The 14,145-nt window shown below is 35.1% G+C and overlaps 1 protein-coding gene across 1 annotated transcript; it reads left to right on the top strand.

Moving 5' to 3' along the window:
* Positions 1 to 6,788: 6,788 nt before the first annotated feature.
* On the top strand, positions 6,789 to 13,786 carry LOC119191331 (5'-nucleotidase domain-containing protein 3-like). Its single transcript, XM_037445233.1, has 7 exons — positions 6,789 to 7,368; positions 8,473 to 8,648; positions 8,972 to 9,199; positions 11,372 to 11,506; positions 12,095 to 12,252; positions 12,949 to 13,135; positions 13,532 to 13,786. The coding sequence occupies exons 1-7, from the start codon at positions 7,182 to 7,184 to the stop codon at positions 13,769 to 13,771; spliced, it is 1,311 nt and encodes a 436-aa protein (XP_037301130.1). The 5' UTR covers positions 6,789 to 7,181; the 3' UTR covers positions 13,772 to 13,786.
* The last annotated feature ends 359 nt before the right edge of the window (positions 13,787 to 14,145 follow it).

Here is a 14,145-nt window from a genome sequence, read left to right as displayed (position 1 = left end):
CTTTCTCCGTAGTCGAATGCGCAGTATTTCTATAGTGTAAAAGATAAGTATAAAGTGCTTTATCAACTTCTTCCTTAGCCTGCACTGCTTTCTTAATAACCCTCTTTAAGGATCGCACTGCATTTTCCGCGAGACCGTTTGAGGAAGGATGATATGGCGCCGAAAAACGTGATCTATACCATTAGATTTAAGGAAACTACCAAACTCATTGCACGTTAACTGGGGCCCATTATCCGTAACGATCTGCTTGGGTAGGCCCCATCTGCTAAAAGTTCACATAACATCTATGACCTTCGGTCCTGTTGTATTACTCATATGGAAAAGTTCCGTCCATTTAGATGTAGCGTCCACTACGATCAAGTATGTTTTCCCAAATACGGGCCCCATGAAATCTAAATGCAGCCTGGTCCATGGATGATTCGGCCACGGCCACATACTCGGAGTTTGCCGCGGCGGAGCATCCGCCTGAGCAACACATATCTCACAACTACGACACATGCGCTCTATTTCTTCATCAAGTCCGGGCCACCATACGTAACTACGAGCCATAGCCTTGGATTTAACTATACCCATATGGGGCTCATGGAGCATCCTCAAAACTTTTTCCCTACACTTCACCGGAATCAATAATCTATGCCCCACAACACGCAACTCAATTCTTCATAGAGTTCATCTTTCCGATTAAAATAAGGTCTAAACTCTTCGATATCACAGTCTCTTGGCCAACCATCGCGCAAAAAACTCAATATCCTCGATAAAACCGGATCCTTACTAGTCTGTAGTTTTAACTCTTTATAATCTAACAATAAAGCCTGTTGAACAAAATGCAAATAAGTTTGTTCCGGCACAGTGACATCTTGCTTACTATTTATCGGTAAACGCGACAACCCGTCGGCACCATTTCTCTCCGACCTAACATATTCTATTTCAAAATCATAAGCAGATAAAATGATAGCCCACCTTTGCATACGACTAGCTACCATCGTTGGAATTCCTTTATGAGGGCCGAAGATCGATACCAACGGCTTATGGTCCGTTCTCAAGAGAAAATGACGCCCATACAAATACTGGTGAAACTTTTTGACCCCGAATATTATTGCCAACGCTTCACGATGTATTTGAGAGTAATTCTTTTCCGCGTCGGTAAGAGTGCGCGATACATAAGCTATCGGGCGCTCTCCCGTTCCGCTTGCCGCCGGTTGCGATAGCACCGCTCCAACTCCACGCGCACTCGCATCACAAGTCAGAATAAGAGGCTTATTTGGGTCGTAATGCGCTAAAACCTCTGTACTCATCATTAACTGCTTAATTTTACTAAAAGAACGTTCACATTCGGCCGACCAAACCCAAACCTTGCCCTTTTGAATAATTCGTAGAGCGGTACTAATATAGTGCTCATATTCTTTACGAATCTCGCGTAAAAGTTAATTAGTCCTATAAAAGATCGCAACTCCGTAACATTACTCGGTCTAGGTATTTTATCAATCGCCTCCAATTTCGCTGGGTCGGTTTTAATGCCGTCCTTGTGTAAAACGTATCCTAAATACTTTACTTCATCAACTAAGAAAACACATTTTTCGGTTTTCAATTTCATTCCTTTAATATAAAGTCTCTCAAGCACTGCTTCTAAAGCGGCCAAATGCTCCTCCTTATTGCTACCTCCTATTATCACATCGTCTAAAAATACCTCTACATTAGGAATTCCCTTTACTAATTCACACATTATGCGCTGAAAAATGCCCGCACTAGACGCTAGACCATAAACTAATCTATTATACTGAAATAAGCCGCGATGAGTATTTATCACAGTATATTTTTTGTTTCATCTAACTCTATCTGGTTATAGGCCTGGGATAAATCTATCTTAGAAAATATTTAGCCCCGCCTAGGCGCACCAATAAGTCATCAATTCTCGGTAACGGAAACCTATCTACATATAGCATAGGATTAACAGTAGCCTTATAATCCGCACAGATTCTCAGAGAGCCATCCGCTTTATTTACCGGTACCAGAGGAGACGCCCAGTCGGAACAATCGACTGGCTCGATTATTCCATCGCGCAGCATTCTGTCTAACTCTGCGTCAACACGGTCGCGCAGTGCGTAAGGCAGTGGCCGCGCACGATGGAACACCGGAACCGCCGATTCCCGTAATTTCAACATCGCCTTACAGCCAGTGAATCGGCCCAAACGTCCATCAAACAGCTTGTTATATCTGTCAAATAATAAGTTTATTTCTTTATTAAAATGAGTCCGATCAACATTACAATGGTTTACATTCATATTGGTAAATAGTGGTATTTTGATATGTAGTTCAGTTAACCACTGCCTTACTAAGAGTGAGGTAGTACCTCCTTTTACTACAAACAACTCTAATCGTTTAGTTTGTTCCCTGTAACGTACTAGCGGATTAATAACCCCTATGGGTTTTATACTTACACCATTATAAAAATTAAAAACTATCTTGTGCGGCTTCAGTTTTAGATGATTAAAATACGCATCATATGTGCTCTTACTAATGCATGACACAGCTGAACCCGTGTCTACTTCCATTTGTATAGTACAACCATCAATGGATATGGGCAAACTCACCGCCTTATAATTATTTAAACATAACTGGTGAAGGTTCTCTTCTACATCCGACTGCTCTTCGGCATTTTCCGTTGATTGGCTTGGCCGTGGTGTATTCCTGTGCGACCCTGAGATCTTGCCACCGCTGGTATTACACTTGCTCGAGTCTTCGATGCCGCGACAAATCGGCACATTCGCCGTAAGTGACCAACAATTCCGCATCTTCCGCATACGAAGTCGCGGTACCTACAGTCTACATTACCATGATCTATAGAACCGCATCGGCCACAACCTGTGCTGCGGACTCTGTGCCCTGTCCGCGATCCGCTATTTCCGTGAACAAAAGACCGCCACGAGCCTTCTTTGCACGCTCATGCGACGCGAGTAAGTGCACTTTTCCCTCTGCAGTCGTCGGTGATTCCGTCACTTCCGCACTCAGAACCATCACAGCCGCCGCATCTCTCTCCGCCGCTTCTAATGAGCTCGCCAACATCACAGCTTCCGGAAAAGACAGAATACCGTTTTCGGCAAATAGACGCTGCCGAATCACCTCGCTTTTAATCCCACAGACAAATTGATCTCTTAAATTTTCGTTCAAATTTGCTCGAAATTCACAATAACGTGACATTTTTTAATTCCGCCACGTAAACGGCAACAGTTTCTTGGCTTTCTTGTCTCCTCTGCCTAAATTTATAGCGCTCCGCTAGAGGCGATGGTGTGGGTTGCAGATGATTCCGCATCTGCTCCACCCACTTTTTCGTACTCGGATTCTGAGGGTTTTTCGGACTGGATAAATTGACTAATAGTTCATAGGCCTCTTCGCCCATTACAGCAATTAAAGTTGGTAACCTCATGTCTTCTTTCACATTATTTACTTTGAAATACATTTCCAGTCGGTCTATATATGTTGACCACGTACCATTTTGTACGTCGAATTTTGATACCTTTCCAATCGACATTTTAACACGCTATACCCTTCCTCCGAGATAACTTACATACAATATGTTCTCAATTTTCCTCGTCGCCACTGTAGAATTCCAGAAAACATGGAAATAATATTCTGAGTTTGTACTCCGGAATCCATTTATTTACAAACTGACATTTCTTTGAAACAAAACATTATATTAAGAAAAACGTACCAGCCAGTACACTACAGGTTTAAATTCTCTTGACCTAATTTTGGCAGTTAGTCGTCCGTTTTTTCCTAATTTAGTATATGTACTCTGATCTCCCTTTTTACCACTTTAGTAGTTAAAGCAAGTTTACTTTTACAGGACTGCATAACTGGATATATTTCTCAAAGGAAGAAACTTTAATAGGATAAATTACTTAGGATATTTGAAATATGTACAACTTGGTGAGGTATGTAGTGAAAAATTGTAAAAGAGTGCACTGTGTACTAATGAATACTTATAATAAATAATATACTTTGGTAATATTTTTTTAGAAAGGAGTTGTGATGGCTGCATTTCAATCAACAAGGCTCGAACAAACCTGTGGACTCTATGTTTATCGGCACATCGCCTGAATTAGAAATAGCACTTTACACTCTATGTTCTGTCTGAGCTGATAATGATTGCAAACTTAAATTAGGGGGTAAAGATGTTGAAATAGTCACGCACACTTTCCGTTACAGAAGTAAGAATCTTATCGGCAGCGCTTATCCTCAAATTTAATAAATACCTACCTACTTATTACTTAAAATCCTCGATTAGGTACTCTTATTTGAAGTGATATTTTTATACTTTCTGTGTGTAGTCTAATTTCATAGTTATTTGTTATGTATATGAATCTAGTTTTTAATAGTGAATACTCATTGTTTTATTTTTTATCCCTAAAAGCATAACAATTATTTATGTAAGTAATAATTTCTTGTCATATTGAATTTAGAACTCGCAGTTGCCTTCATTAAACGCAAAAGGTAAAGTTAATATGATGTTTTATTTTTAAATTTCGCTGTCATGTATTATTTTTGACGAACTACCGTAAACAAAATATACTCCTATTTAATCGTTTTACCATTCACAAAATGTAGTTACAATAAACAGGCTGTATAAATAAAATTCCTACCTAATGTCTTTGGGTCCGCCCCCGAGGCAACTCTTGTGCGCTTGGTTTCCATACCAAGTGCACGCCCATGCATGGGGGCACATTTGCCGCGACCCTAGGCACACAGTTCAGTGTATATACGTCATGGTTGCTAAATACACATTGAGGCCTATAAAGATTCCCGAACATTTCCCCTCCCTCTCCCTTCCTACTATTCCGAAGAGAAGGGATAAAGTGAAGGAAGAGAAGAGGAAGGAGGAGCGATGGCTCGTCCTTCCTCTTCTCTTCTTCACTTTATCCCTTTCCTTTTTCCTCCCAGGCCCTGAGACCGGATAGCCGTGGGTCGCCAGCGTTTCGTCCGCTGGCACCCTCGGTCATAACGGTAGGGTCTACCAACTCCTCGCAGAGACTGCCGTGGTTGCTAAGCCGGGGGATCGCTTGTATACCGTTCGCAGGGTACCACGGCAGATCTCCAAAAAATAATAATATTGCCCAAAGAGATTAGGTAGGTATTCTATATTAAAAACTTATGTACTACTTACTAATATTACCTATTTTGGAGATATCGATGGTTCAATCCACAGATAAAGTAAGAAATCATTCTTTTCCGTTCTTACTTATATTTTCTCTTCTCAAAAATAATATGAAAGGGATTTACTTGACTTCACACAAAGAAAAAAATGTGTCAATTAATATTAAACACAATGATCTGAATGAAAACTATTCCAAACGCTAAGTACTTATTAAAATAGTTTGTAGAAATCGGCCGTTAGTGAGCAAAACTTTTACATGGTAAACGTCTTACAATATAAACTGTAGGTACTTATACAAATCTACATTATGAATGTTCCATGGCATTAATTATATGGACGCATCGATGGAGACGCATCATTATGCGTCCATAATAAAATTTGTTACGACTTTAAAGTTTAGACTACGGTTAATGTGTGGCATGTGTAAGCGATAGGTAGTTAAGTATTAACTGCGCACGACCTCCTAGGAATAGTGTGTTGAGGAACGAAATGAATTGATCTACAAAGAATTACAACACAATTTACCTACAGAGATAACATAGTATTGACTAACCGTTATTTTCATTGAACAATCCCGATCGCTTTTTTCGATCTAAGTGGACCAATCGGAACAAAGTTTTTTTGACATACTTAAAAATGAGTTAAGGCGATACCTCAAGGTCCATTTTCATACATTTTGTTTCACCTTTAATCTGGGTAACTAAACAAGTATTGGCAAGTAAAGAATTTAAATTCACGTCTAGTTAGTGATTAGTTCTCGCAGTTGAAAGAAAAACGTAAAAATAATTAATAATCATGGATATTTCGGCCTTTAAAATTTAATATGACGAAATTTTCTTTCAACTGCGAGAACTAATCACTAACTAGACGTGAATTTAAATTCTTTACTTGCCAATACTTGTTTAGTTACCCAGATTAAAGCCGAAACAAAATGTATGAAAATGGACCTTGAGGTATCGCCTTAAGACACTGCACTCTTTTGTAAGCCAGGCTTATACATCCGGAATGTCACCGTGAATTTCAATTTAGTTTCACATTTTTAAAATTCATATAGTAGTCAATTTATATATTTTGACTCGACATGCGGAAGCTATATAAGACCTGTTTTTTTTTACTTATGACAAAAAATTCAAAATAAAAAAGATGAATTGAGCAAATGCCGCATCTTGTAAAATATTGAGTAAAAGATACCGACATTATTTTTTTCTAATTTTATGAAAACGGAGTTTCATTGTGTAGTGTGTAACTGAATACATTTTCACATAACCGAGTCAAACGGATTAAATTCCTAATCTGGAAATAAGAACGCCATTATGTTTCTTTTAGACACCTACATTGTTGTAATTACTAATAGAAATTATATAGCTGTAAGTTCTACGTGCTTTAAATAAATAAATAACTTATCTCTGAAAAAAATCGAAATATATATGAACAAAATATTCAATCAATCTCATTCTTTCCGCGTATAGAGGTTCGACTTTATCTGTAGTCACCAGTTTCAATTTTCATCAATAATATTTATTCATTGACTACATTTTGGGCATTCATTTTAATTGAATACATTGATAACAATATTATTTTTAATCTTGATTTTTGACTAATCGGGTGAAAGCAAAACCAAAAAAAAATTCTTGACATTGGCAGATGTGTTGTGAGCATAGCGGGAGGTGCAAACTGTGCTTTGCCAAAATAAAAAAAAATATGTCATGTTCCAGACATTAGAATTTTGACATTAAATTTCAATTTTTACAGTACGATATACGAAACGAGAATATTTACTCGCGTTTGTAATGTTAAAACGAAGATTTCGAATTATGCAACGATTTCTAATTAATTTTAAATGAAATATTTACTTTATAGTCATTATATATCCTTTGTGTATTGATATTTTTAGAAATCTATTATAAATGCTAGTTTCAGTTTTGTTATTTTATGTACGTAGATACGTAACAAGTTTTAAAATTTGAGTAGACCTTATAACTCTGTGTAAATTAATCAGTTTATTCACGTATAATCATTAATTAGTAAAATGTCTTTGGTGAAATTTTGCGGAAGTTCTTTTGGTGGTGTTAGTTGTTTGTTTAAAGTTAGTAGTAGTATATTTCAAAAAACAATTAATTTCGGTCTGTTATCTTCGGCTCCTACAAAAGGTAGAAGTTTCTCAACACGAGAGTTACTAAACGAGGCATATTGCCGTACTAAACTAAAATGTAGATGTAAGTACAATTTTTTTAAATATTTTCATCTGTTTTTTTTTTCCGTTTCATATTATAAAAAAATATTGTTTTTACAAATAATTTTTAAACCTCTTAAGTAAATATATATTAAAGAAATCACATACAGTTGGGATGGTTATCAACAAAAAAAATACTTTTAGGTAATGAAATTAAATTGAAATAAATTAAAATTCAAGAATAACCTCTTGAAATTTAATTTAATTCAGGTGGGACACCCTTAAAAACTAATCTCAAACAAACAAATTTTTTTTAGTTGTATGTATTCTCATTTTGTAACATTCTCTGAAATTATACTTAACTGTATGTTTAAATATGAGTTTATGTATAGAGTTACATAATAAAATTTAGGAAAACTAGTATAGAGGCTTTGTCAATATACTAACTGATCTTATGGCTTTGCAACATCCATAAATTGTATGCTCCAGCATTACTGTGCCATGTTAGAACATGCAACTGGTGGACCATAGGGTAATACTTATTTTAAATATAGGGATACAAGTTAAGGTGTACCTGTCAGTTATCTATACTATTATATAAAGCTGTAAAGGTTGTTTGTTTGTTTGAACACTAAGCTCAGAAACTTTTAGTTTTGAATTGAAAAATTTGCATAGTATTGCATAGCCTTATTTATCAAGGAAGGCTTATAAACAGTAACTTTAAACAGATAACATTTTGCAACAATAATCTATCACAAATTGTTCCTCTTAATAAGTTCTAAAAAATATATTATGGAACAAAGTCCCTGCCATATCTGTCTGCCTGTCTGAATGCAATGAACTCAAAAACTATCCAAGGGATTTCGATGAATTTTGGTATGCTCATAGTTTGGGACTCTAGGAAGGACAGAAGCATAGATTCCAAACCAACTCGGAAAACGTTTTCACATGGGCAGAGCCACGAGCAAAAGCTAGTCTTTATGTAATGTATTCTTCAAAAGGCCCCTAAATATCTTTAGCCACCACCTGAAAATGTCAATGTTGGTATTTATATTGTGTTAATTTATTTAAATGTATGCCTTAGAACAAATAAATGATTGTTATATTGAAATCCTGTAATTAAATAACTATATGGTGATATTTGTAGCAAAAAAATTACCACAAGATGTGAATCCCCGAGGAGTGTTTGCCTGCAATGAACTGGATCTCTCAGAAGTCAAAGTGTACGGCTTTGACTATGACTACACCCTGGCTCACTATAAACCAACCATGGAGCATTTATTGTACAATCTTGGCAGAGAATATCTTTTAGAGAAGTATAATGTGAGTTTCAGTTTATGATGACAAAGTTAACAGTAGACTTTTAACCTCCAACAAAAAATAGGGGTCTAATAAGTTTATGGTGGGTATATGTGTGTCTGTACATCCCTGTGACATTTTAGCTCCCAAATGAATGGACCAGTTTCAATATGTTTTATTCTTGAAAGCTGATGTAATTAAAATGTTTCTTAGCTAAATTTTATGAAGAACAATTAAGGTGTTTTAAGTATAATGTTTCAGTATTCATTTATCTAGTTTTTTTTATATACAGTATTTTGCTTGCTACTGAGTATGGTTAACTATAAAAAAAGTAAATTTTATTTCAGTATCCACCAGAAATATTGAAACTTGAATACAGACCGAATTTTGCAGTAAGAGGCTTACATTATGATATTGAAAAGGGCCTTTTGTTAAAACTGGATTCTTTCTTGCAAATACAATTTGGTGCAGTGTACAGAGGTTTAACACCAGTTTCAACAGACGAAGTATTGAAACTTTATAAAAATAGAATCATACCCATTGCATATGTGGAGGGTGACACAAGAGCTCATAAAGTAAGTGGTTTTTTATCATATTCTATAGTGCATGTCATACATAAGAAAATAGAGTTTAAAACAGAAACACAATAAGTGAGTTAAATTGTACAGTATTCTCAAAACAAGTGATGAATTCAATGTATTAAATAATTAACAAGCTATTTAATACCTGCAACTTAGTTAGTGTGAATATCAGGAAATATATATAAGTATTTTTTTTATAATTTTTTGTAGTCAGTTCTCAATAAGCCATTATAAACTACTCATGGATTTTTGTGTTAGTTGGCCCTAAGTCACAACTTGTAAGGATTGAATTTGTAAAATCAAGAATTCATATAAGTATACTTTTTTTTGGGTGTAAATGTCTGTTTAATTTATCTCTGAATACAATATTTTAATTCTCATTTTACACCTTTATGGGTTGAAAATTCAAAATCCTCATTTAATCCCCCCTTAAATTGTAAAGTATGTCTGTGCCAAATTTCATATGACTAGACCTAGCATGAAAAAGAAAGTGACAGTTGAAAAAGTCCGTCAATTTTCTTTTTTATGTATATTGAAATTACTCTTTATACAAATATTGTTTTTATTTTTTTAGAATCCATTACGGAAAAAGGTAACATGGTTGCCTGTCTAGTTTGAATTAGCCATCAATTATTATAATCTATACTTATAGTCTTGTATAAGAATGCACTTTCTAAATATTTATTTCTTTTTGTGTTATAAATGTGATGCTAGAAAGCCTAATTAATGACACAAATAATAATTAGTATTTCCTATTGTTTCAGTTACAATAGAATAATAAAGAAGTGCTTTGCCTATTAGGTGAACTAAATTGTTCATTATTCAACAATATAGTAACTCGACTTCTGTAATACTTATGTAGTTGTTATTAAACTTTTATAATTAAATAGAATAAACAGAATCTAGATTGCGTTTATTGTTATGGTAGAGTTGATACGAGAGACAAATATTTACTGTTGTCATATGGCTATGTAAGCACTAGACCAGACTGGCTCTGCAATAATTGGCACTTGTAAGCAATCATTCATTTGTAGTTCCCCCTTATACGCATATTGTGTTACTCAGGATCACTGCTAACCTTGTGACAATTGTTGATGTCGTGTGTTGCAATATTATTTCCACATATTTGTAGATTGTCCTTTGTTTTTCTTATTTAATCAGAATGCATACATTACAGTCACGAAGTTGTTTATAATACTTGAGTACTTTTATATTACGTATATGAGTAAGTATTTAGTTTTCGTGACCTATCAGATTTAGATGTCTGTATAATTTGTATATTATAAGTGCCACTAAGTATTTTGTTATTCAAAGTTCTTATATTATGTATGGGGTAGCTACTGTTTATGGGCGGTCGTATGACGTATTGCTTACCGTCAAACGAGCGGCGGGTTTGTGTCTTCAATAAAATGCAATAAAGAAAAGGAAAACTAATCTTACTCTATAGATTTATGGTGTTAAATCATAAATCAGGACTATATTTGGTATCATAACGGACGAAATTCATAAAATATATAGATCAGGGTCTGAATATCATAGAACTTACATTATTTCCTCCCGTCTTCAGGAGGATGCTGAAAGATGTACGTGACTATTCTCATCTTATCCTAACTGCTACTTACCTGAGTATTTCTTAAAATAAATTTACGTAACGTACAGATACGAAACATTGTTACGAAATTTTCAGTCTCATCTAAGAAAGTAAAGAATAACTCTTTATTTTTCCTAATACAATCATTATACTTATGTATTCTTTTTTTAGAAAGAAAGTAAAATCGACTTTCTTACATCAATTTATTTTGAGAAATGCTCGCCTAAGTTAATACGGGCAATGTATGCGGGCAAATACAACAAGGTTTTACGTGCGGCAAGACGAGTATTCAAATGAATCCACAAAAAATATACACGAGATGGTTATCACAGCTTATGTACGGCAATCCTGCCACGAAAGGCAATGACCCCTACTGTAGAGGACCTTAGGGAAATTTGTTATCTTAATTTAACGCAGGAGAATTAAACTCAAATTAAACATTAATAACTACTTATTCACTTATATTTTGCTATTAATATAGCCCAAATTAAAATTATATCGTAATGATTATAAGTAGCTATGTTTTTTTTGTTTAGATTATACAAATACAACTTATATTGTGTTTTTTTTTGTAGCCTAACAGAGCGAAAATGGTCCACCTAGCTGATTTATTTTCCGTGCCTGAAATGGGACTCTTATGTAACGTGGCCGAGTACTTCATTAAAAATCATATTGATTATCATCCGGAAATACTGTTTTTAGACGTTAAGGTAAGTGGGTACCGATTGTACAATGTAATTAAGGCGATACCTCAAGGTCCATTTTCATACATTTTGTTTCACCTTTAATCTTGAATTCTTGAAAAATTTCGTCATATTAAATTTTAAAGGCGGAAATATCCATGATTATTAATTATTTTTACGTTTTTCTTTCAACTGCGAGAACTAATCACTAACTAGACGTGAATTTAAATTCTTTACTTGCCAATACTTGTTTAGTTAACCAGATTAAAGGTGAAACAAAATGTATGAAAATGGACCTTGAGGTATCGCCTTAAATAAGTAAAAAAATATACAAAAAAATACTTACTACTTTGCTAAGGAGGAATTGTACCGAATTCACCATTAGGCTTTAATAATAAAAAGTATATCTAACATAAAAGACTCTTCGGCAAACAAGACAATACTTTTACTATCAGACCACCTAATTTTACAAATTCGTAGGCATATAAAAAAGTATCTACATCGTACTTCCAATTGTGTTTCTTAATTTGTACCTTATTAAAAATGGAAATTATGTCGAAATTCGTGTGTCTGTCGTGACTCTAATAAAACTATAATATTTTTTGTTAATTTCAGAATTCAGTGCAAAGTTGTCATCCCATTATGCACAAAATAGTTGCACAGAATGTAGAGGAATACATAAGGCCCAATAAGGATCTGAGGAGATATTTCCAAATGCTGCAAGATAGTAACAAGAAGCTATTCTTAGTGACAAACAGCCCCTATCACTTTGTGTAAGTAATACGTCAAATCTGTATTCTACAAAGCTTACATAATTCTACATGCATTTTTTTATCGACAAACTGTTATATTGATAATTGCAATCCAAATGTATGTTGTATGTAATTATAATGTTGATAAATAAAATACTGACCGTCTCTTGACGGTCACCTGAAATATAACTACCTGTGTTGTTGTTGCCGGATAAAAAAGCAAACTGCTTACAACATGTTTGGTGGTCGTACTCCAAATACTGTATAAAATACATCAGGCACGTGTTTGTCCACTTTCCTATCAGTAAAAGATTTGATGTCGCATTATACATCCCTCTTTTAACGTGTCCTATATTCTTTTAAAAGGCTTTATATTTATTTTCGGTAATACACTGGTACAGTCGCATACAACCGTTACATATTTCGATGGCTCCTAAGTAAACTATCGTATCTGAAAAAATAGCGATATTCCCTTTTTTACTGTTTCGTTATGAAGGTACTGTTTACTACCAAAACCCATTAAAAAGAAGTTAGTAAATTATTGTTAATGAAGTGTTTTTTTGTATATTAACTTTTGAATTAAATGGGTTTGGTAGTAAACAGTGCCTAGATAACGAAACGCTAAAAAATAAATATCGCTACTTTTCCAGATACGACAGTTTACTTAGGAGCCATCGATTTGTTGGCTTGATGGTATATTTTTTTTGTTGGTTCCAGTAACGCCGGCATGGAGATGTTAGTCGGCGCGGACTGGCGCGAGTACTTCGACGTGGTGATAGTGAACGCGAACAAACCGAAGTTCTTCACCGAGGTGTCTCGCCCGATCAGGGTGTTCGACAAAAACGCCAACACTCACATATGGGAAAAAGTCACTTCGCTAGATAAAGGCATAATTTATTACGAGGTATGGACTGATATTCTAGGATTGTTACATTTGATATAAGTTATAGAAAAATTAGTGAATATTGCCGTTTAGTAATATTAAATATATTTGTTTTTTTTTGTTATTAGTCTAAAATGTAAATATGTCTGATGACTAACTTTATGTACTTGGGTTTTGTCTATACTTCGAAGTTGATGTACTATTTAAAACAAAAAGAGTTTAAATACATATGGGTTTCACTGTTTTTAATGTTATATACAAATTGCTTGTGCTGTAATGAATTAACATATTGGTTTACATTTTAGAGATATTTTATAGAAAAAAAATATAATGTCCAGAGCTTTGATTATTTATAATTGGAAACTTACCTAAAATGCCTCAGGAAATGTATTTGTTAATAGAATAATATAATCCCAGGGCACAGTGAAGCAGCTGCAGGAGCTGACGGGCTGGCGCGGACACCAGGTGCTGTACTTCGGCGACCACCCCTACAGCGACCTCGCCGACGTCACGCTGGAGCACGGCTGGCGCACCGGCGCCATCATCAACGAGCTCACCGTCAGTACACGTCATAATAATATTTTTCAATATAATAATCAATATATTGCGGTAAAACAATCAAGTCTGTTCAGACAAACGTATGGTGGTATCAAATAAAAGATGGCGCTATTATAGCTAGTAGTAATATCGTAATATCAGTCCTGTATACTGTCCCACTGTTGAGCACGGGCCTCGTCTACTACTGAGAGGGAGTCCACCACGCTGGCCTAGTGAGAATTGGTAGACTTCACACACCCTCAAAATTCCTCTAGAGAATTTCTCGAGTATGGTGGTTTCCTCGCGATGTTTTCCTTCAACGTTAAAGCAAGCGATAATTCACAAAGAATACACACATAAAAGTCAGAGTTGTGTACCCTTGGGTTTTAAAACTGCAGACATTCGTCTCGACAGGCCGTTCCAAAACCAATTAGGTTATCACTGCTTTTACAGTACACATTACACACTACCGAATAGTGGCCGATTATTTTGTA

The sequence above is a fragment of the Manduca sexta genome, unplaced genomic scaffold, assembly GCF_014839805.1.
Source record: "Manduca sexta isolate Smith_Timp_Sample1 unplaced genomic scaffold, JHU_Msex_v1.0 HiC_scaffold_1354, whole genome shotgun sequence".
Taxonomy (NCBI): Eukaryota; Metazoa; Arthropoda; class Insecta; order Lepidoptera; family Sphingidae; genus Manduca; species Manduca sexta.
Note: the sequence above shows the minus strand (reverse complement) of the source record. Positions and strands in the feature narration are given on the sequence as shown.

Bases quoted from the DNA above. Each gene is read 5' to 3' on its own strand.
- LOC119191331 (XM_037445233.1), top strand. From the start codon at position 7,182: ATGTCTTTGGTGAAATTTTGCGGAAGTTCTTTTGGTGGTGTTAGTTGT. The intron at 11,507-12,094 runs GTAAGTGGGTAC...TGTTAATTTCAG, and splicing joins TACTGTTTTTAGACGTTAAG to AATTCAGTGCAAAGTTGTCA. The intron at 12,253-12,948 runs GTAAGTAATACG...TGTTGGTTCCAG, and splicing joins AACAGCCCCTATCACTTTGT to TAACGCCGGCATGGAGATGT.